General features: G+C 37.2%; 1 protein-coding gene across 24 annotated transcripts in view; it reads right to left on the bottom strand.

The window, feature by feature from the left end:
• Positions 1-22,467, bottom strand: part of ATG10 (autophagy related 10) — a 275,188-nt gene that overhangs the window by 90,551 nt on the left and 162,170 nt on the right. For 23 of the 24 annotated variants that reach the window (XM_023258050.2, XM_045033243.1, XM_019836266.3 and 20 more), the window contains 2 exons: positions 17,431-17,569; positions 2,570-2,667 (listed from right to left, as the gene is read on the bottom strand). In XM_023258050.2, coding sequence (XP_023113818.1) covers positions 2,570-2,667; positions 17,431-17,569 — 237 coding nt within the window. Of the gene's footprint in view, positions 1-2,569; positions 2,668-17,430; positions 17,570-22,467 lie in introns of those variants that run through there. The other variant, XM_045033235.1, reaches the window with a different exon arrangement.

Below are 22,467 nucleotides of genomic sequence, written 5' to 3'. Positions count from 1 at the left end.
TTCTATCAATAGAAAGAAATCTGTTGGTAACATGGTATTAGGAAACTAAGAAAATACAGTTGAGTCCAAAGTCTTGTTCATAGGTCACAAGTCAGAACAGAGACACATAGAATTAAAACCCAAAATGACACAGATCACCAGGAATTGTGCTGTGGTCTTGCACTGAGATTAATAACAGGGCTGCTAGTGGCAGAAAAAGGAAAAGGATAAGAATTGGGCTCAGGAACAAAACGCAAAATGGAAATTAAAAGGAACAGACAAAAAAGGCACTAAAGTGAAATACATGTGTGTTTCGGGATCTTTGTTATCTATCTTTTGCCTCTACTTTTTGCCATCTTCCTGGACTCTTGTAACCAAACATTTTCTGGGTCCTGTGGATTCTGACACTACAGTATACATTTGGAGACAGTCTGTGGTCACTAGCAGAACAATGGAATTGAAACTCGTAGCACTCAATACTTAAAGGTTAATCTAAAATGCTTTGCATAGGGGCATTTTGTGGCTCAGTCAGTTAAGTGTCTGACTCTTGGTTTTGGCTCAGGTCATGATCTCATGGTTCGTGAGATCAAGCCCCACGTCTGGCTCCAGGCTGGCAGTGTGGAGCCTGCTTAGGGGATTCTCTCTCTCTCTCTCTTTCTCTCTCTCTCTCTCTCTCTCTCTCTCTCTCTCTCTCTCTCCCTCCCTCTCTCTGCTCCTCCCCCACTTGTCCACACACTCTCTCTCCCTCAAAATAACCTTTAAAAAATAAAAAAAATCAGGGCACCTGGGTGGTTCAGTCGGTTAAGCATTCTGACTTCAGCTCAGGACATGATCTCACAGTTCGTGGGTTCGAGCCTGGCATCAGGCTCTGTGTTGACAGCTCAGAGCCTGGAGCCTGCTTTGGATTCTGTATCCCCCTCTTTCTCTGCCCCTCCCCTGCTCATGCTCTGTCTGTCTCTATCTCTCAACAATAAATAAATGGTAAAAGAAAAACTAAGTAAATAAAATGCTTTGCATAAAATAAAACACTCTTGCCAAAAATCTTTATGATTGGATTTGCTTATATAACTCTTTATCCTTCTTCATAGCAACCACCCATGCCTGGTCTACACTACTGGAATTTCAGAGGGGGTCACTTTTGTGAGCTGAAGTGGTTTCAAGAAAGAAACATGAGAGAACAAAAAGGAAATACAAAGATAGAACAAAGGCAATAGGGAAGTCTTTAAGTCTGGAAAGAATTCTAAGAACAAAGTGCACAGAATAGCTTCTGGAAAATGGAAAGCCTTGTTCAGAAGGAGCTGAGGCTATATAGAGTGGAGTAGGAGTAGAAGATCAGCTCAAAAGGGTAGGTTGGAGCCAGGGGATGGCAGCCATAGAGCCCCAGTCAGGCATTTAGACCACATGGCATAGGCTTTTGGAAGCTACTGCAGGTTTACACATAGGCAAGATAAGTGCACCATGGTTAGGAGGATGTGACTAATGGTAGGAGCAGGGAGTGAAGGAGCAGACCTGAGGTTCAAGGGCTTACAAATTGTTCCAGGTGAGGCCACAGGACTAGATCTCTGTGTGAGTGCAATGATGGGAAGGGAAAGGAAAGGATTAATTTCAGGGGCTGTGTACTTAAACCTAGTTTTGTCCCTAATTAAAACCTACAAAATGGTCCTTTGGAGTCACTGTCAAAGAACTACTTACAAGATACTAAGGATTCTTATGCTGATTGGGAGGTAAACTGTCATTATTATGATCAAACACATAAGAGAGCATAAAAATTTTAATGGCTGATAAGGTCATTTTTAAAGGAGGCTTTGATTAAGCTTAACAGAGGCTTGGAAAAAATAAGATTTTTGATATAAGTAAAAATTATTTTTAAGGAGACCATGATTGGTTGCAAGGTGATGAGTATTTTTAAACTTCTAAAATAATTAACTGCTGATTTTAGCAAGGCAGTAATAATGACTTATATGATTGACAGATCTATTTTTCTCTACTTTTACAAATCTACTTTTTATATCTACTTTTGCAGATGCATTTTCTCTACTTTTTTCAGATCACTTATTGCAAACCTATTATTAATCAAAAGTTAATTTTTTGGCAAACGTACCTATGAGTAAAACTCTGAAGCACTGTAGACGACACAAGCTAAATCATGTACTTCTTAGTGAATATGCCAACTTAGTTTCTATTCTCATTTCCTTCATACATTTTTATTGACCGCTCGCTATATGATAAGTACCGTATCAGCGCTAGGTGTACCATAAAGAGAAAGAAAACAGGGTCTGCCCACATGGGAGCACACGGTATAATGACAAAGAAAGACGTTAATATGTTTTTTAAAAACTATCCAAATATGTAATTTAAAATTGTGATAAGCACTATAACGGAAAATTATAGGATGTTTTGAGAGTTTATAACAGGAAGGCTAAACCAACTCTGGATCTGAGAAGGTGTTTTAAAGGAAACTGTTTCTGAACTGAAATTTGTAAGGATATAGGGAAATGAAATAGGCAAAAAGAGTAGGGGAGAGAATACAAGAAGAAAATACGAGCAGAGGGAAAGAATGACATAGAATAAAATAAAAATATTCTCTAACCTGTTGGGTAATAGTGTCCCATGGCTCCTGCAGCAGCCTTGTCTTATAGCACTCGTGGATTCTTTCCCATATGTCCTTCAGAGCTAAAGGTCTTCCATCTGCAAAAGTGCATGGTAAAGACTGTCAGTAATCCATTTGACACAATGGTGCTTGGTGTCTATCTAAAACTACTAGAAGAATATTATATTTTTTTAAAAAATCTTTGCTAGTACACATATGACTTATGTATCAAAAGAGTGCTATAGGAATTACTATTTTCTTCCTGAGGGAAATTTAAACAGTCAAGCTTCTCTCCTTTGTAAGCATCTAGCAGTTAAATTATCTGCTCATTCATTGCCTATAGGAATTCTGAAAAATAAATAAAATCCAAATGTATTTTAGAGATGACTAATAGATACAAGCATAGGAAAAAGACCAGGTAGACAGACTTCCATATTCACAAGGGTGCACTATGAATACCTCTGAAATCTTAATACTCCCTCTAGTTCTTAAATCAAAGACCATACACATGCTTCATTCACTCTCTCATTGACTAAATATCTGTAATGTTCAAATCACACTGCGGAGTACCATGGGGAATAGAGAAAAGGAAAGCACACAGTTTCTCCTAGTAAGAAGCGTACCTTTTGCTAGTGAAACTATGACAAGTATATCGAGAGTATATTGATACTAAAACACTAGGTAGAAAGCGGTCACTGCCAAGATGAAAACTGCAATTCTCAGACAGTCCAGAGGAGGGAGCCATTAACACCCAGTGTTTGTGACAGGTGGAGAAGGAATAGTTAAGGCTGGAGGGACATGAGAAGGAATCAGTATGAAGAGATTAAGACAATGTCTAGTGAACAAGAGTTCTCTCTTCCTTTCTTTAAACAGCTTTGACAATTCACCTATATTCGTAACAATCCAAATAATTTATTTTATGAAGGCCACTATGGCATAAGGTTAGTAGAGAAATAGGTGTCTAAATTGGCAAAATAAAGTAGTAAGAGAAAATTACCTAAAGACCTTGAAAGCACAAACTGCTGGCAGAAGGTGGTCTTACTACTAGAATTTAATGCTACTGTCCCACTCAGAGCTATCAAGTCCTCAGAACTTATGAGTGTGCTCCCTTCTTTAGGCAAGTGGAAAATAACACTTAAAGAAAGCTCATCAGTACGTCAAATCATTAGACCCGAAGAAGTATTTGGTCATCAGGTTACAATAAAACTCAGAGAAATAATCTACTCAAACCACACCCCCAAAAGCAAAAGGTATTTCATTCAGACTTATGGAGTTTAAGTAGAGATGGTGAAGTGTAAGAGAAGATCTCTGGACTTGGGAGTCCAGGCTGAGTTTGAATTCTGCTGTTGAATTCTGTTGTTGAATTCTGAGTTTGAATTCTGCTGTTTGAATTCAGCACTCTCTATGTGACTGCAAGCTATCTGGCTTTCAACCTTACCTGTAAATGAGGATAATTATCCTTTTCAAATTCTGTTCACGTGAACAGGTGTGCATCAGTGAACACACCTGGGACTGGGTCAGGCACACAGTCAGAGCTTAATACATAGTAGGTATCTCCTCCTAGCTCCCACTGAACGGCTCCAGTAACTTTCACACTACAAAGCTAAGGGATTCACTTAAGGGCCATTATTTCTTAGAATTTTCTCATGTTCCTACACCATGCACATTGTGTTTGATGATATAATACATTAATACCATAGGCAGGGCATTTCTCATGTTTGACCTGAAAAGTTGAACTTTTCCTCAACCTTTATTTTCGATAAATAGCAATAGAATATTTTGATACATTTTCAATAAGTATCTTCATCTTGGCATTTATCTGGCGGCAGGAGACCATTATCTTGTGATAAATAGTTTTATTCCATTGACATTTCCATGTCTGTAAAATGAACAAGATTTATTCATCCAATTAACATTTGAATGTCATGTTTAGCTACAAGTTAAAAACAAGCTGCCTTCAGTATCTGTGTTATATTGTTTTCTGAACACATTTACAGAGCAGGGCCAAACTTTGCCCTTAAGATAAGCACTACACATCTTCAAAATATGTATGTGCACACGTGTGTGTGTGTGTGTGTGCGCACTGATGTTCAAAGAGGGGAATAGGATCTTAAGTACTTCAATGTTAAAAAGTAAACCAAATAATAAAATTATAAACAGATGACATGCTTTTAAAATAATTTTCAGATGTCAAAGTTAGAAGAAATCAAGTCGTAGGAGAATAAAATGTTAGAGCTGGTATAATTACTCAATTTATCAATAAGGCAACCAAGGTCTTGGGAACCATACATCAGCCAAAATTATGCAGCCAGTTCATGACTGCACTGGAGGTGGAATTGCCCTTCCTGCTGGAAGTGCCCTTCCTGCTGTTCCCTCGGCCTGTGAGGGGTGTCTCAGTGCCCTTCCTGCTGTTCCCTCAGCCTCTGAGGGCGGAGACCATGTTTATTCTTTCCCCACTATAGTCCCACAGTGCAGTTCCAAGCCCCATCACTCACACATTGCAAATGCTTTATAAATATTTACTGAATAAATGATAAATGAAAGGACACCCTACTTAATCTTATTTCCTCTAAGACAGAGAAAGGCTTTGCAGACCTAGAGAAGAATGCTGGGTTTAATGTCAATAACGATTTTAATTTTACTCCTTAAATTATTCCACCCAACAACCTAAGGATGGGGTAAGTGGTTCAGATATTACCACTGACAAAAACCCACATATTCTGCTGTAACCATTCATACAAAATGCAATAATCAGCAGCTAGCAGCAATGTGGAAAGACCCAGAACAAATGGTATAAAATATTTTCATCAGATTTGATGCTAGAATTGAGGGTATGTGACATAAATTTTCAGACAACACCAAATTTACAGGGAAAAAAGCTAACATATTACAACAGAGGAATTAAAAAAATGATCTGCTCAACTTAGAATAACAGATAATTACAGAGTTAAAAATAATAAGTTCAAAGCATAAAAGGATGCATGATACTCCTACATGCATGTTTGTAACAGTGCTACCTACCTGCTAGAAAGAGAACAGTGTTTTTTAAGTGAATAGATGTGATTAAATCCTCTAACGCATTTACAGACTGTTTAAAAACACACGTATTAAGACGCCTGGCTGGCTCAGTCATTTGAGCATCCAACTCTTGATTTCAGCTCAGCTCGTGATCGTGAAGGTATGAGCTGACTGGGCACATGGTAAAGGCTTAGATAAAAGAACCCACATCATATTTCATTAACTCATTATTGTCTTATGTGTATGTGGGAGGCTTGTGGGATCAAGCTCTGTGTCGGGCTGCACGCTGAGCATGCAGCCTGCTTGAGATTCTCTCTGTGTGTCTCTCTCTCTCTTTCTCCCTCTCTCTCTCTATGACTCATGCCATCTCTCTCTAAAATAAAAAATATATATTAATAATATGCTTTAAAAAAACATGAATTGGTTGCCTGGGTGGCTCAGTCGGTTGAGCATAGTACTTTGGCTCAGGTCATGATCTCATGGCTTGTGAGTTCAAGGCCCATGTCGGGCTCTGTGCTGACAGCTCAGAGCCTGGAGCCTGTTTCAGATTTTGTGTCTCCCTCTCTCTCTGCCACTCCCTTGATCACGCTCTGACTCTCTCTCTCTCAAAATAAATAAATATTAAAAAAAAGGATTAATGATGCTTAAATGAGTGCTTATACTAGCTACTCTGACAAGAGTGCCAATCTCTCCAGCTTCTGCTGACCATTTCCATTGCAGATGATTTGGGAAATATAGCTTTGCCTCCCACATACACATATGACAATAATAACTTAATGAATTATGATGTGGGTTCTTTTCCCTAACCCTTTATCATCAATGTGCCCAGTCACACACAGCTCTTACCCTCATGATCAAAGACATACAAAAGTTAGTTTTATGATCTTTTATGCAAAAACAAAAATTTTTGACCTAATCATAAAATATATTCAAAATATTATTGTGACTCTATTTCAAAACCAAATGGAAACTTCAGAAATTCCAGTGAAACCATTAAACTGAGATCATCAAATAGATTTAAAAAATCATGTCATAGAAGTAGAGCTTAAATGTTACAGTTCTTTAAAGAACTTTGTGATTTTTTTTTAAATTTTAGACAGAGCATGCACAACCTGGGGAGGAGGGGGGGACAGAGAGAGAGAGAGAGAGAGAGAGAGAGAGAGAGAGAGAATCCCAAGCAAGCTCCATGCTCAGTGCAGAGCCCAACGTGGGGCTCAATCCCATGACCCTGAGATCATGACCTGAGCTGAAATCAAGGGTCAGACATTCAAATGACTGAGCCACCCAGGTACCCCTGGACTTTGTGATTTTGAACCTATTTATGAAAACCAAAGACCTGGGGCGCCTGGGTGGCTCAGTCGGTTAAGCATTGGACTTCAGCTCGCGGTCCATGAGTTCGAGCCCCACGTCGGGCTCTGGGCTGATAGCTCAGAGCCTGGAGCCTGCTTCCGGTTCTGTGTCGCCTTCTCTCTCTGCCCCTCCCCCGTTCATGCTCTGTCTCTCTCTGTCTCAAAAATAAATAAACGTTAAAAAAAAAATTAAAAAAAAAAAAAGAAAACCAAAGACCTGAAACTTTAACTTAACATAAAATCGTGGGCATAAGTAAATATTTAGTTAAGCTCATGAAACACATTATAATGTGCCTTCATGTTCAGTTGAAGGTATCTTCAATCAGAAACTTTAAATCATACTAAGAGGGTCTGTTTTTTCTGTCTGGCCTCAGTCAGATATGACATAAGCATACTCAATCAACAACTCCCTAGTTTTAGACCTAAGATATTCGATAGCACCAATTTTAACATGCTTAGAAATCTCATTAATCACACTGAGGCTGAGAAGCTCAGTAAAATCCCTTGCATACTTGAAAAATTGAAGTAGAAGCTGAAATAATTTCAGCGGCAACCTACAAAGTAAGCATGGTAAATTAAGGTCATTTATTTAACAAGTGTTTATAGAGTGCCTACTGTGTGCCTCTATCTCCTGGAATGACAATACACATCTGAGCTAAAGGAATATTCTGTCAGCAACCTAGAATGTTAATGACAAAAGAAGAAGAGACATTGGATGAAAAATAGAATAATTAAAAAGTACAATCTTTAGCAACTGCCAGTAGCATTTAATTTAACAATTTTCATATAAAATCTCTCAATTGAATAATAACCTACATGTCAAGTAATCTATATATTACTCAAAATGTGCGGCTCTCTAAATTAAATTTCTCAGGGCTATTAGTTTTCATGAATCAAATAACAGCATGAGATATTTCACAGGCACCACCTAACTCTAGCACAAGCACGCAGAAGTCACCTTTATCCTATTGTGCATGGTTTCACTAAAATTTCATAACTCCTAAAATGAAGATTACAGAGAGTATACATTATTTACAGTAAGTTGAATAATAATGTTCTGAATGTGGTCACTAGAAATAAAAAGGAAAGGGTGTATTATTCACAAAGAAATCTGTCATTATTCAATATACTGTCTTCAAGAGAGGTTTGAAGGATATAAAATTCATGTCATACTCCACAGTAAGGCAGAGATGATGCTCCACCAAAGGGGAAAATTCATTTTTGCTTCAGTGAGAAAATTATATTGTGATATGAAATGAGTGTTAATTGTTCATGTACATTCATACCAGAAACTATGCTGCCTAATTCTGTAATTTTGATTTATTCCTATGTACATTTCTATCATTTTGTGTCTTTATTAATCTCAGGAAACCTAAAAAAAAATTCCAAAAATACAGATTATGGAAACTTCTCTTTACTTACATACGACATCAGTTAACCTACATGTTTCCTAAATTTTGGTTACTGCATCATGCAGTAAAAAATGAGCTAAAGAGTTTGAGTCTCAACCCCATAATTTTCTATGTACCTTTGAATAAATCATTTAACCCCTCCGAGCACTCAGTTTTTATGCATGTGCACAAGGATACTACCAGCTCCTATTTAACAATGTTATTGTGAGGATCAAGATACACAACACACCTAGCATTATTTTTTTAATGCTTATTTTTATTTATTTATTTATTTATTTATTTATTTATTTATAGCCCAATGCAGGGCTCAATCTCACTAACCACCATGAGATCATGACCTGAGCGGAAATCAAGAGTCAGAAGCTTAACCGACTAAGCCACCCAGGTGCCCCAACACAGCTAGCATTATTGAAAGGTACTACATGCCAAGCCCCATGTCATGTATCAGCTTACAAACCTCAAAACTCTATGAAGTAGGTATTACTACTATGATTATTATTATCTCAAAAAAACTTTTTTTTTGGATGACAGAAAAAGAAAAGTTAGATAACTGCAGTTCGTTAGTAGCAGAGCTAGGAATCAGAACCAATGCTTTCTGGCTCCAGACCCTGCACTTTTACCGCTACACTCTGTCGCTACCCAGGAGCTCTGTGCAAACCATAAAGCAATGCACACATATTGGTTATGCTGTTGTAGTTGTCACTAGTGGTCTCCACTAACACTGCCTAACCTAGGAGTATCCAGAATTTTGCCTTTCCTGGGTTTCTTACTAGGCTGTCCTGCTCTTTCACTCATCACTGCATGGACAAATCCCAAGTCCAGCCAAGATCTCTCTTAATCACTCCAGCTCAAGACAATCTCTGCTCTCTGAGCCCTGGTAGCAGTTTTCCCCCCAGCTTTACTGAGATATAATGGACATAGAAAATTGTGTAACTTTAAGGTATACAACATGACTTAATATATGTATATATTAGGAAATGTTTACCACAAAAGGTTAGTTATCACATCCATCACCTCGCATAGTTAACCATTTGTATGTGTGTGGTTAGAACATTTAGAATGTACTCTCTTAGTTAACTTCCAGGTGACAATAAAATATTGTTAATGATAGACACCATGCTGTATATTAGATCCCTAGAACTACTTATCTTATAAATGAAAATCTGTACCCTTGAGCCAACATTTCCTTATTTCCCCTACTGCCCAGCCCCTGGCAACCACCAATCTACTCTTCGTGGTGGTAATTTTTACCTCTATTATGGCTATTAACATATTGTCCTTGTTAGTGAATTTCAGACTGTCTTGTTTCCCTCACTAGACCATATGCTCCTTGAGGGCATCATCCATCTCTGATTTCCTTTATTCATCTCTGTATTCCACAGACACCTTCATGCCTTGTGCACAAATATTTTTGAATGGTTGGATAGATGAACATTCAACATTATTTCTACAGCAATTAGCACAATTACTACTAAGAATAAAGACTGAACAATCATGATAAAAAAAATCACAATTTATATTAAAAAAAAACATGCTTGGGGGCACCTGGCCGGCTCAGTCAGTTCAGCATCCAACTCATGATTTCCACTCAGGTCATGATCTCACGGTCATGAAATTGAGCCTTGCATGGGGCTCTGCACTGAGTATAGGGCCTGTTTGGGATTCTCTCTTTCTCTCTCTGCCCCTCCCCCATGTGCCTCTCTCTTTCACCCTCAAATAAATAAATAAATAAATAAATAAATAAATGAATTTAAAAAACATGATTATATAAATCTATAGGATTAAGTAGATACAGATAGAGTGGATATTTTATTTTTCAGTATCCAAACATATTTCCAACTTGGGAGAGAAATTCCAAAATAAGTAGAAGGCAGAGCCCCACTTCTCACCACTAAAGCCAAAGGAAGGCACACATTCCTGTCATTCTAATGCATTCAGATAACTCTAAGTTCTACCTTTCCAAGAAATCCTTTTTTGTTTATCATGGTCAGCTCCAATTATTTGCAACCAAGTATACCTAACAAATATAGCCCAGACAAATGGTTTAAAACACTTGCTTAATCATTATGTATTTTTAAAATTACCAGTGCAAATTTTTTAAATGTTATATATTTATCTAGTAATTTGAGTAGAAAACAAATATATCTTTCAATTACATGAGAAAGTGTATGTATGTTGCAATCTATTTTTATGAGAAATAAGGCCAACAGGACAAAAAGAGGTAATTTTTTAATGTTTGTTTATTTATTTATTTATTTATTTATTTTTATGTAGATTTTTAATGTTTACTTTTGAGAGAGAGAGAGAGACACACACACACAGGGCGAGCAAGGGAGGGGCGGAGAGAGAGGGAGACACAGAATCTGAAGCAGGCTCCAGGCTTCGAGCTGTCAGCTCAGAGCCTGACATGGCGCTCGAACCCACGAACCACAAGATCATGACCTGAGCTGAAGTTGGATGCTCAACCAAAGGAGCCACTGAGGCACCCTAATGTTTATTTATTTTTGAGAGGGGGGCGGGGGAGACACAGAATCCGAAACAGGCTCCAGGCTCTAAGCTGTCAGCACAGAGCTTGACACAGGGCTCGAACTCATTAACTGTTAAATGGTGCCCTGAGCTGAAGTAGGGCACTTATTGAGGTAGGACACTATTGAGCCACTCAGAAGCCTCCAAAAGTACTGATTTTGAGTCACCATAAACAGTCCACATATTGTGTTAAAAACTAGTAATAATGCAAGTGATGCTATAATCTCTCATTTAAATTAAGTTAAATACTTACCTAGTGGAAGTACATACAAAACCTTCTTGAGGAATCTCTTAATCAGAAAATGTCCCAAGGGAAGCAGCGTTGGGTCCACAACATACCCAAGATACCGATTTTGAATTGATACCTACCTATTCATCAGCACTCCAAGGACCAAATCACCAGATGAATATCTACGAGGTTAGGTCTACTAGTTCTGAAACAGAAGGCACTCTACCCAAAGTGTTCTGAGGCTTTGATTCCAACCTCATGGTCCGGCATCCCATTACTCAGCATTTTGGACTCCTGGCTCTCTTCAAACCTCGGTACCTCCAGCACTTGGACCTACTATGCTGTATAGAAGTACCTTGAGTATCCATCTAACTTGATCCTCTCTCTACAGAAAAGGCAATCTCCACCTTCTTAGCATAGCACCTAATATATGGATTTAAAGAACTCTGCTTTGATGACTTTAAAGAAGGAGGAAAGCAATAACCTAGCTTCAAATTGAACAGTGGTATTTTTTCACCAGATTTAGAAAATAGGCAAATGAGTTTTTGTGCTGTGCATACAGTATGCACTCATGTATGTTTTTAAAGGCTGTTTCACATAGGACCCATTTGCCAAGAGTAAGCAAAGAAATGTTTCTTCTTTATGGAGCACAACACAACCATCCACCTGTCTAGGAAAGCTAAAACATAGTCTCTCACAGGTAAGAAAATAAACTTACCTTTTCATGTCTTCTTTTCATCTCTGGATCCACTTAAAATCTGTTGCTTTTTGTGAATGTGGTGTTTTGTACTAACACAAGTTAGAATGAACCTTTTGGCTAATTAGCTCTCCCTGTAGTTTTGTTTCACATTTCTCTCACATTTTTTTCTTTAATACATTCTTAAACCAGGGCTTGATTTTTCAATGGGATTCTATTCCCATCATATGTCCTAAGCCAGCATCTTAACTCCCCATATTGTTTCAAGCATTTACATGGTTCAACAAATAATTCTTGTTAAACATCCTCTATTGTTTGGATTTTTCAATTTGAATATCCTTGTATGAGTTAAATAGTTTTTCATTATTTCTTAATAACTTTCACTGTTTGCTCTTTAAATTTCATTTCAATCCCTAGAATCTCTTTTCAACTTACTAAAATTCATGTTCCATTCCATTATCATGGCTGTGGCTAGATTTACTAACTTATATAAATACATGAACTTCCTTAAAGATTCTCTGCAATCAAATAAGACTCTAAATTATCTGTCAAATCATTTTCTAGTTTCTGCTTATTGTAAATAATTAACTAGAATCATTTTTGCCTCGATCTTTAAATACCTCTCTAATCCAACTTTTCTTTACTGTTCAACAAGCTGCCTTAGCTCTCACTGTGCTGGCAACCCCTTCCAACCCATTATCTCTGTCATAATTTGACCTCAACGTATCTTTAAAAACATTTCTTCCACAGCTCATCCTAAGGAAACCTGTACTTCAAACTGGTCTCTCACTGTTCCCCAAATATGCCATCCTCTCTCCAGCTCTATAGCTTGGCACTCACCCTCCTCATCTTCTCCAATGTTTTTCCCAGCCTCTTCAGAAAAACCAACCTGTTACCTTCCCTTCCAAGCTGTTGGACGGAGCTGTGGATATTTTACTTTTATTCCCCAACGTCCTCCAACTCCATCTTTCTGTTTTCCTGCTATTCTCTTCTATGGAATGCATAGAAGGCTATTCTCTTCTGTGGAATGCATTCCAAAGATGACTTCTTGTTCCAGACCATGAACAAGCCTCTTACTCTTCTTCTTTGATGATTTACACACTGCTCTAAGTCCAAACTTTCCATTATTCTCCCTTTATTCTGGCCTTTATCATGGTTTGGTTCATACTGCCTTTGAGAGTGAATCATTCTTTGGCTATTCCTTTCTCCCTGTTTCTCAATAAGCATCCGTTAGGCGTATAACAAGTAGACAAATCTTCCACATGAAATATCTGGGTTACATTTTTAATTCTATACACTTACTCCCTGGGCCAATAATAGAATGGATCTCCAGAAAGAACAGACATTCAGTTGCTGAATGGAAGAAATGTTTCCTTCCCTATTCAAAAGCAGCCCTACTGACTAATTAAAGAAATATGTCAAAACAGTTCCCAAGAAGAACCCATATGTCAGCCAAAGAATTAAATATTTTGAAAATGAGAAGAACCACTTGGTCTATTTTTCAATAGAGATTGAGAACAAAGGAAAAGAAGAAAGACAGAGCAGGAATAAATCAGAATTCAAGCTGAAATAAATATAGAAATCTCTAGTTGTAATGAAAAGGAAAACTATGTAAGCTTAGGACTCTGGTGAAGCCCTAAGACATTATGTACATGCCTAAGGTTTTCACTACATTTCTAACACTTGCCATAAGCTTTTGACCAAAACCAAGCCCTCCAAAAGGAAAAATGGGACACAAAAAGGTCCTGAAATGATGGGCAATACACAAAGCCTTCTGCATGATACAAATACTTCTCTACCACAACGTGCTTCAAAAATAGTGGTGGCGGGGGGAGGGGAGCGCCTGGGTGGCTCAGTCGGTTAAGCATCTGACATCATGGCTCAGGTCATGATCTCATGGTTTGTGAGTTTGAGCCCCACGTCGGGCTCTGTGCTGACAGCTGGGAGCCTGGAGCGTGTTTCAGATTCTGTGTCTCCTTCTCTCCTTGTCCCTCCCCAACTTGTGCTCTGTCTCTCTATGTCTCTCAAAAAATAAATAAACATTAAAAAAAATAGTGGTTGAGGGGGCCGTTAGTGAGCACTTGAAAATGTCAGTGTTTTTCTAAGAATGGACTTCATAAACTGCCAAGCACTATTTGAATGTAGAGTATTTATTATTACTACACAGAAGGACAGTTACCTCTCACCCACTGCTGGGTAACAAATGTATTAAGTGTGTTCCACTGCCCCCTCCAAACTTAAAATTGGAAAAGGAGTTAGAAAAAGAAGAATACTGGGAAGGACTTAGTTCTTCTCTTAAACGCATGTTACCCCCTAGGGAACTGGGATCCTAAATGCACAAGTAGTAGGAATGAGAGGTGCTCACTCAGCAGCAGAATGTGTCATAATTTGGCTGTCTGCCTTCAAGGAGCAAATAAAAAATATGTGTTTAAAGAAGCAGGGAAGCTGCCCAGCGAGTTTGGATGCCCACCCCTTGAGTACTCAGGACTCTTTTTTCCTTAGTCAAACACTCATGCAGTCTCTGAGACGTATCAGACTAAAGAGTAACGATATGTAGTTGTTTTGGGTCCTGAAGTTCCTGGAGATAACAGCATCACTCTCTTCCTTATAACCCTCCAGAGCAGTTCAAATAAGACCCCATCAAAAGGTTTCCATCTTTGGGTTGTATGCAGAAATGGTTAGAAATTCTTCATCATTGGCTCATTCAATAATACTTACTGGTACTGTATCACAGTTGATACTGTGGGTATCAAAATGAGTAAGAGAAATAACAAATGTCATATATGTATTACACACACACACACACACACACCACTGCTATGAATAAAGCTTATCACTTTGTAGGTTGTAGATACTCACTATCAATTTCCTTCCTCCCTCTTTTTACCTTACAGCTCTGCCTTCTAACTTATTATTTTACAGGGGACAAGAAAAACAAATAGTTCTGTTACAGTGAAACCTGTGATATTATATATGATATGATGTGAAATGATATGACAATAAGTGACCAGAGCAAGTGCCATGTTAGCTGAGTCCTAGGCAATAGTTGGCATGGTGGTCATTGGCCAGTACAGAGGAATAAGAAGTATTCCCATTCACAATTCAATGTGTCTGCATTTCAAGAAACACAATAAATATTTCTTCTGGAATCTAAACCATAAAAGAAAAGGTCTTATCAATTTAAATGGGAACTATTACTACTAACTGCTTTACCTAAAAAACAAAACAAAACAAAAACCAAAAAGAAGTATCAGAAGAAAATTCAGATCAGAGCAGAGAAACTAATTTTTACTAACAATCAAATGGAAAAGAAATTCTAAATATCTGTGAAAAACAAGGCTAAGTGAACTATTTCTGAAGCAACAAAAAGACCCCTGAGCAAGAAATTTTATAATCATCCTCTTTCTAGGTCGGAACTCTCTCAGAATGAGACAAAGAAAAATCTGGACCTGGAATATGAGGAATACGTTAGGAATCCATTCACCACACTAACAGACATTTGTTTAACAAACAGATGGAGGGCCAGAGTAATCAGATGTAACAGGAAATGGGAATGGAATAAGGGGAATACATGAAAAATTATGACTCTAGAATAAAGGGCGAAACATTTTTAGAATGTCCATTAGGTTATGTTAGCAGAAAAGAAAAGAAATTCCTAGAATATGATAAAGGAAAGAACCATTTTTCATGTTTCTCTACAGGAAAAAACCCAGTATGCTTTGAAAAATTAAATTTGATATTTTAATGTACCTGAATAAACACTAAATAAATTCTGGAATTTAAAAATTCCTAGGGCTCATTCCACACAACACAGAACGGGGAGGAAGGAACAAGGAATCCTGCTGTATGAAACAAATGACTTGTTTTGGCTTTCTTTCATTAAGCATAAATAAAGGGTGTCTTAAAAGTATATAGGTAGGATCCAAGAGAGTTAGTGGGGTTTTTGTTTGTTTGTTTGTTTGTTTTTGAAGAAAAAGCAAACCATCATAAAGAAAAGATCTTGGGAAGTACACAAATTTCATTAAAATATAATCGCACTTGCAGGAACAATTACTGTGCTGTACTGTAAGGGGAGCTGTTGGCACATAAGAGCAAAGTGCACATATGAGCTCATCCACCGGCCTCGGCAAGACCCACTTCCAGCTAGAAGCAGTCATGTTTCAACACCTCCGATTCCCTAATGCTGACAAGCTAAACAACTTGTTTTGTCTCTGGGAGCTCTTCTCTGGTGATTAACTGCTTATGGTGAATACTAATTATATGAAAGTACAGTATTGAAGAAGTGGTGTCCTATTTCCTCTACCTGCAGCCTTGATATGTCTTTGAATCTAGAAAGATACTGGGTAGAGACACTGCAAACCAAAAACAAGAAAAATATTTCCCTCCCCGTGGTAAATGAATGTATCCCCTTCTACTTTTTAGTATAACAGAGTTCACTGACAAGAACCCTCCTTTAATGTTTGAACTCCAAACCAAATAGAATTACAACATAATAAAGTGGATGTTTTCAAGGCCTTTAACAATCATATGGATAAACCTGCAGCAAGAGTTCACAAATTAGTAACTATCAGTGTCCTCAATTCCCCATGTCCCATGTTGAAAATTTACCCCAAATTGTCAGTTCTTAGGAAGTGCACCTCAGATTAAAATCTTCTCACCAGGGAGTCTATGAGAATTTGTTCTTGTGTTTTAAATCCTAAGTGCTTGTTAAACCGCCAACACTGCAAAATTAGAGACCATTAAACAATATAAGGCAGCAAGTGATTAAATCTACCAAATACACATTCAAAGCAGCTTAAGCTACTTTTTAATTAAAAATAAAATATCACTGGCTAAATTCAGATGTCTTAGCTATCCAGAAAAAAGTTAGAAGGCTGTTCAAAATGCAAAATGCTGCAGATAAGGCCATATAGAAAAGGAGAAATAGGGGAAAGGGTAGGCTGGGGAGGCAGAGCCTTGCAATGCAGATCCGGTTTAGGCAGAGGACAAGAAGGGGGAGTCCTCATGGCACTATGGGGGGAGGACTTCATGTGGCTGCTGATTAAATAAGCTTTATCAGCCAAGTCCTCAGAGGAGACAGGGTGTTTCACCTTCTTTGGCAAGGAGAACGAGTTGAGTAACAGCATCTCAGAAAACTTAGGCACTGGAGATGTATAGATGGTCTAAGGAAATGTTAGTGCTATTTTTAAACATAGCTTGAACTAACTGATAAACAGTTCCTGAAATAATTATTAGCAATTGGGAAAGGAGGCGTGGGGGCTTTTGACTTAATGGAATCGCTTACATTGAAAGAAATTTTTACTGTAAAGTTAGAAGTATATAAACATTGTAGCTTTAAGTTGTTCCTACTTGTTTAAAGAAAAGAAAAAGGGCCAGGGGGGCTTAGTCAACGTTGGGCAAGAGGCCAAGGATCTGAAGATCAGACTTAAGGCTGGGATGATATCATTCACTCTGAAGTCTTGATACTCTTTCTAAAGCATGAGAAAATTTACTGGTAAAACCTTACCTCACCCACACTTTTCTTATTTTTAACTCTATTTTTTTTCCTCTCAGGAATAATTTTCTAAATCTGCTTTCTGCCTTACATGTAAATGTTATGAATTTACATTTAGCTTCCGACATGGTCTTACCTAAAAAGCTTGCCCTAAAGTAAAGCACAGGCACTTGGTAGCTACAGGAGTATAAAACATGATATTCATATTTAATCACTTGGCTTCCCGTTGTGGTCTCAGTCACTTCAGAATCATCCAGGGGTAGTTCTAAAGCCTCCTGAAAAAGAGAGAGAGAGAGAGAGAGAAAATGTGTTTGTCATTTAAAGAAAAAAAAGTACATTAACACAGAAAGGGAAAAGAGGAGGTTTTCTTCTGGCAAAATAACAGTTAAACAAATATAGGACTATGAGGTAAGGAAAAGGGAGTTTCCAACATTAATGTTTAACATTTGAGTCGTGGGTAAATAGTAAAACCAGAAAACATTAGCATTAAGTAATTCCAGATTGTTTTTGAGAGACAAAGCAGCTCTGGGTAAAGAAACAAGAAGGGGGGAAAAAAGGCAAAAAGATCTATTGCAACAGCAACTCTGAAAAATCTTTACTGTACAATTTTAGCAACAAGATGATGGCTATACAAGCTACCTTCTTCCCTACCTGTGAAAGCTAAAAACATCCTAACAATTGAACAAGAGGCTGTGAAATGTCCCTAAAGATTCTATTGTACTTGCCAAAAAATGATTCATTGTGTGCTGAACAATTCCCAGTTCCATTTTGAATAAGAAAGTTATTTTGCAAGAGGTTGAGTTTGTTAGGTACATTTCAAAACCTGAGATGAGTCTGTTTTCTTTATTATTGTGCTATCGGTGGTATATTTCTACAATAAATCTTGATATTTATAACAGAATAGATGGCAAATATTAATGTCAACTTAAATACAGTTTTTGTAAGCATAGATGGCTCTAGCCAGCTCACTTCTCACTAATCATTCCTTACTGGTGGTTTTTTATTATTTGTGAGTGTTTCTGAGGAATTTATCTTAATGTTTGGAAGCAATTAATTGGACATGTTGAGTCAGAATCTGGTTCCATCCACACTCACTTATTTATTTGGACTGAAGAATTTCCTTTGAAATTAAGTTAGTAAAAGGAAAGAAGCAGGTTGGTTTGGCTCATTTCTACCTCTCATTAAAACAGTAACAACAATGAACAATTGGAAAGAGTTACAGGAAAGATTTCAAACTTTATCAATAAGAAATAAGGTTTCCTGTGGAGATAAGTAAAGCCACAGACTGCTCTCCAGATCCATATCTGCTTTACTAATTCCCCACTCACAGTCAATGCATTGAGGGAGATATTACACTGGATAAATCACAACCTAAGATACGTACAAAATAGTTTTCACTATACTCCAGTAAATACTATCAATTAAACACAATGAATTAACTAACCAGAGACAAATCACTGAAATATATATTCCAGATACAGAAAGTTAATCCAGTAGCAAGAAAGAGGTTTTTCTGTTTGTTTATTTGAACTGTCATTAGGCAATGTTACCTGTACCTCCTTTTAAAGCAATTCTTCAAACCAAATTCTTTTTGGTCAAAGATTAGGTTGGTCAGCATTTATTTATAATTTCTTTTCTTTTTTAACATTATAAAGCATCATGTCTTTGTGACAAAAAAAATAATTGCAAACACTGCACAAGTACATAAAAAAAAGGGAAATCTCCGTCACCCTAGCACTTCTATACCCCAGGTATGTAATAATTTTTAGCAGATTAGTGTATACTTTTAGAATTTTTTCGCCTACAAACACATTCACACACATACACCCACTCACCCACCCGATTTAATCACAACACATACACATATTCATTGATTAAATCATGGGCATCCTAGCATGTCCGCCATGTCAGTACTATAGATTTTGCTCTTTCTTTTGATGGCTTCACTGTATTCCAATACATGACTGTGCCACACTTTGTTCAGTCATTTGTTTTAGTATGTCCATATTGCTAGATATTTTAGGCTGATTATAATTTTCTGCTACTACAACTAATAATTCAATACATATCTTAGCACATATATCCTTTTATACCTCTTTTTTCTGTGGTACAGATTCCGAAAGGGGGCAATATTTTAAGAAAGGGTATGTGCATTTTAAATTTCAATACATACTGCCAATCTATCCCCAGAAAAAAAGGCTGTATCAATTTATATTCCCAGCAAGAATGTAGGAGAATGTCTTTTCCATATCCCATAAGTACTTGAACATTATTGGTTATTAATTTTGCCTATGTGATGAATTTTTATTTTTTTTTATTTTGTGAGAGAGAGAGAACGTGTGAAAGCAAGCAGAGAGAATCTTAAGCAGGCTCTCCACACTCAGTGCAGAGCCTGACGTGGGGCTTGATCTCACAAACCATGAGATCATGACCTGAGCCGAAATCAAGAGTCAGACACTCCACTGACTTAGCCACCCAGGGGCCCCTGATGAATTTTTAAACATCATTTTTTGGTTGTAAATTCTAGATTCTTGATTACTAGTGAAAGTGAACATCTATTCATATGGTTATTGGCGATTTGCATTCTTCTCTGATTGCCCTGCTCTTATCCTTTTGCCTATTTTTCTGATATCTGGTTTGCATCTTTCTTATAAAATTATATATACTCTTTGTATATTAGAAATAACATTATTGGCTATAGATATATCTCTCTGCATCACAGAAAAAACAAAGGTGTGCAAGGATATGTGTGATATAAGTACGTATATAAATATGTACATATAACATTTTCATTCAGCTTTCTTTTTAACCTTGTTTCTTATATATTTTATCCTGAAGATTTTTTTTTTTACTTTTATGTAGTAGAATCTGTACATTTTCTCTTTGCAGCTTCTGAGTTATCTGTCTTCATTAAAAGGCCTCCTACTTAGGCAAACCATAAGAGCCTCTCAAATACAGAGAACAAATTGAGGGTTGATAAGGGTGGGGAGGGAGGTGGGTTAAACAGGTGATGGGCATTAAGGAGGGCACTCTTTAGGATGAGCACTGGGTATCATATGTAAGAGATGAATCACTGGGTTCTACTCCTAAAACCAAGGCTACACTGTATGTTAACTAACTTGACAATTAAAAAAGAAAGGCCTCCTACTTCACCCCCACCTCACTCTCAAAAATTATAAAAATGTTAAATTTTATTCTGCATACAAATACATGTTTTTAAATTTCATTTAGATCATTAATCCATCTGAATTGTGTTTTCATGTATGGTGTGAGGTAAGGATTTTTTCCAGATGATTTCTAATAGTGCATTCTTTCCCCCATTGTTTTTTAATGCTACCTTTACTATAAATTAAATGTGTGTGTGTGTGTGTGTGTGTGTGTGTGTTTATTCCCTATTCTTCTGTATTGAACTATTTCTTGTCTTAGACCATCACTGTCCAATTCGTAAACAAATACTGAATTGGGTTACTAATTTCTACATAAAACTTCAGATACAGACTGTCTGAGACTCAGTCCTGCTAGGGAGGATGAAATTCCTAGAAAGAAGTTTCCTTCACCTAAATTCAAATTCAACACTCAGGTATGCGCTGGGGCTGATGCCAGATACATGCCAGTAGTAATCAATTGGGCATAAATCCAGTTTCTCTGGAACAGTTAGGAGACCCAAGGAATAAGAGAGAGGGGACAGAACACACTTTCTGAAGAGCCATGAGAATTCTCACTGTAACCACTATTCTCATCAGCAGGATACCTCGGTGGGGATTGAAAGCTTGAGCACTCTCCTCATTGGGAGTGCTGCTATGTCTCCCAGTGCTGCTCTAGCTGCTCTGGGCAGCTAGCTATGGGCAAAGACATTTTTGCATCCTTAACTCATATTAAATGAATTTCAATCCTTGACCTGTGTCTGCTAGGATCCTTATATCATTCACAGTCACTGTTATGATGCCCATGCAAGTGTTATGCAATGTGGAAATCTCAGACTTCTACATCTTTTCTGCTTTCTCTTCCAAAAGTACTAAATGGTTGTAGACTACGGTTCTTGCCTTATTCATCTTTGTATTCCCAGAGACTCTAACACTGAGTTGAGAACCACAGTAAACAGTACTTTCTAATTCAGTAGCAAATCTGTTTCTTCCCATCTAAGTATTCTACAACACACTTCATAGATAATTCACCAGCAACACTATCCCCACAACAAAGTCTGAAAAGAAGTAAATGGAGGAGTAAAAATGCAAAAGATCACCAAAAAAATAATAAACAAATGGCAAATAAAGATGTTTAACATCATTCATTAGCCATCAGGGAAATGCAAATTAAAACTACAATGAGATATCACTGTGTATCTATCAGAATGCCTAAAATAACAAATAGTGACACCTTCTAATGATGGTGGAGATGCAGAGAAACTAGATCTTTCATACACTGCTGCTTAGAGCATAAAATCATATGGCAATTTCTTATGAAACTAAACATATAACTACCATAAGACCCACCAATGTACTCGTGAGCATTTATCTCAGAGCAATAAAAAAACTGTACACGAATGTTCATAGCAGTTTTACTCACAACAGCCCAAAACTTGAAATATTTCAAAGGTCTTTCAATAGGTCATGGTTAAACAAACTGTGATACATCACACTACTCAGCAATTAAAAGAGCAAACTATTTTGTTTTTGCTTTCACTTTTTTTAAGTTTTTAAATTTTAATTCCAGCATAGTTAACATACAGTATTATATCAGTTTCATGTGTACAAAATAGTGATTCAACAATTCTATACATTACTCACTGCTCTACATAATAAGTGTATTCTTTAATCCCATCACCTATTTCCCCCACCTCCCTCCTGGTAACCATCAGTTTGTTCTCTACAGTTAAAAGTCTATTTCTTGGTTTGCCTCTCTTTCTCTTTTTTTCCCCCCACTTTGCTCATTTGTTTTGTTTCTTAAATTCCATATATGAATGAAACCATATGGTATTTGTCTTTCTCAACAGGCTTATTTCACTTAGCATAGAAGTCTCTAGCTCTATCCATGGCAAATGGCAAGATTTCATTCTTATGCAATCCCTATCAAACTACCAACAGCATTCTTCACAGAGCTAGAACAAACAATCTTAAAAATTTTATGCTATTACAAAAGACCCCAGAAAGCCAAAGCAACATTGAAAAAGAAA

Source organism: Felis catus, chromosome A1 (assembly GCF_018350175.1).
Source record: "Felis catus isolate Fca126 chromosome A1, F.catus_Fca126_mat1.0, whole genome shotgun sequence".
Taxonomy (NCBI): Eukaryota; Metazoa; Chordata; class Mammalia; order Carnivora; family Felidae; genus Felis; species Felis catus.
The sequence above is the reverse complement of the archived record's forward strand: the minus strand, read 5'-3'. Positions and strand labels throughout refer to the sequence as shown.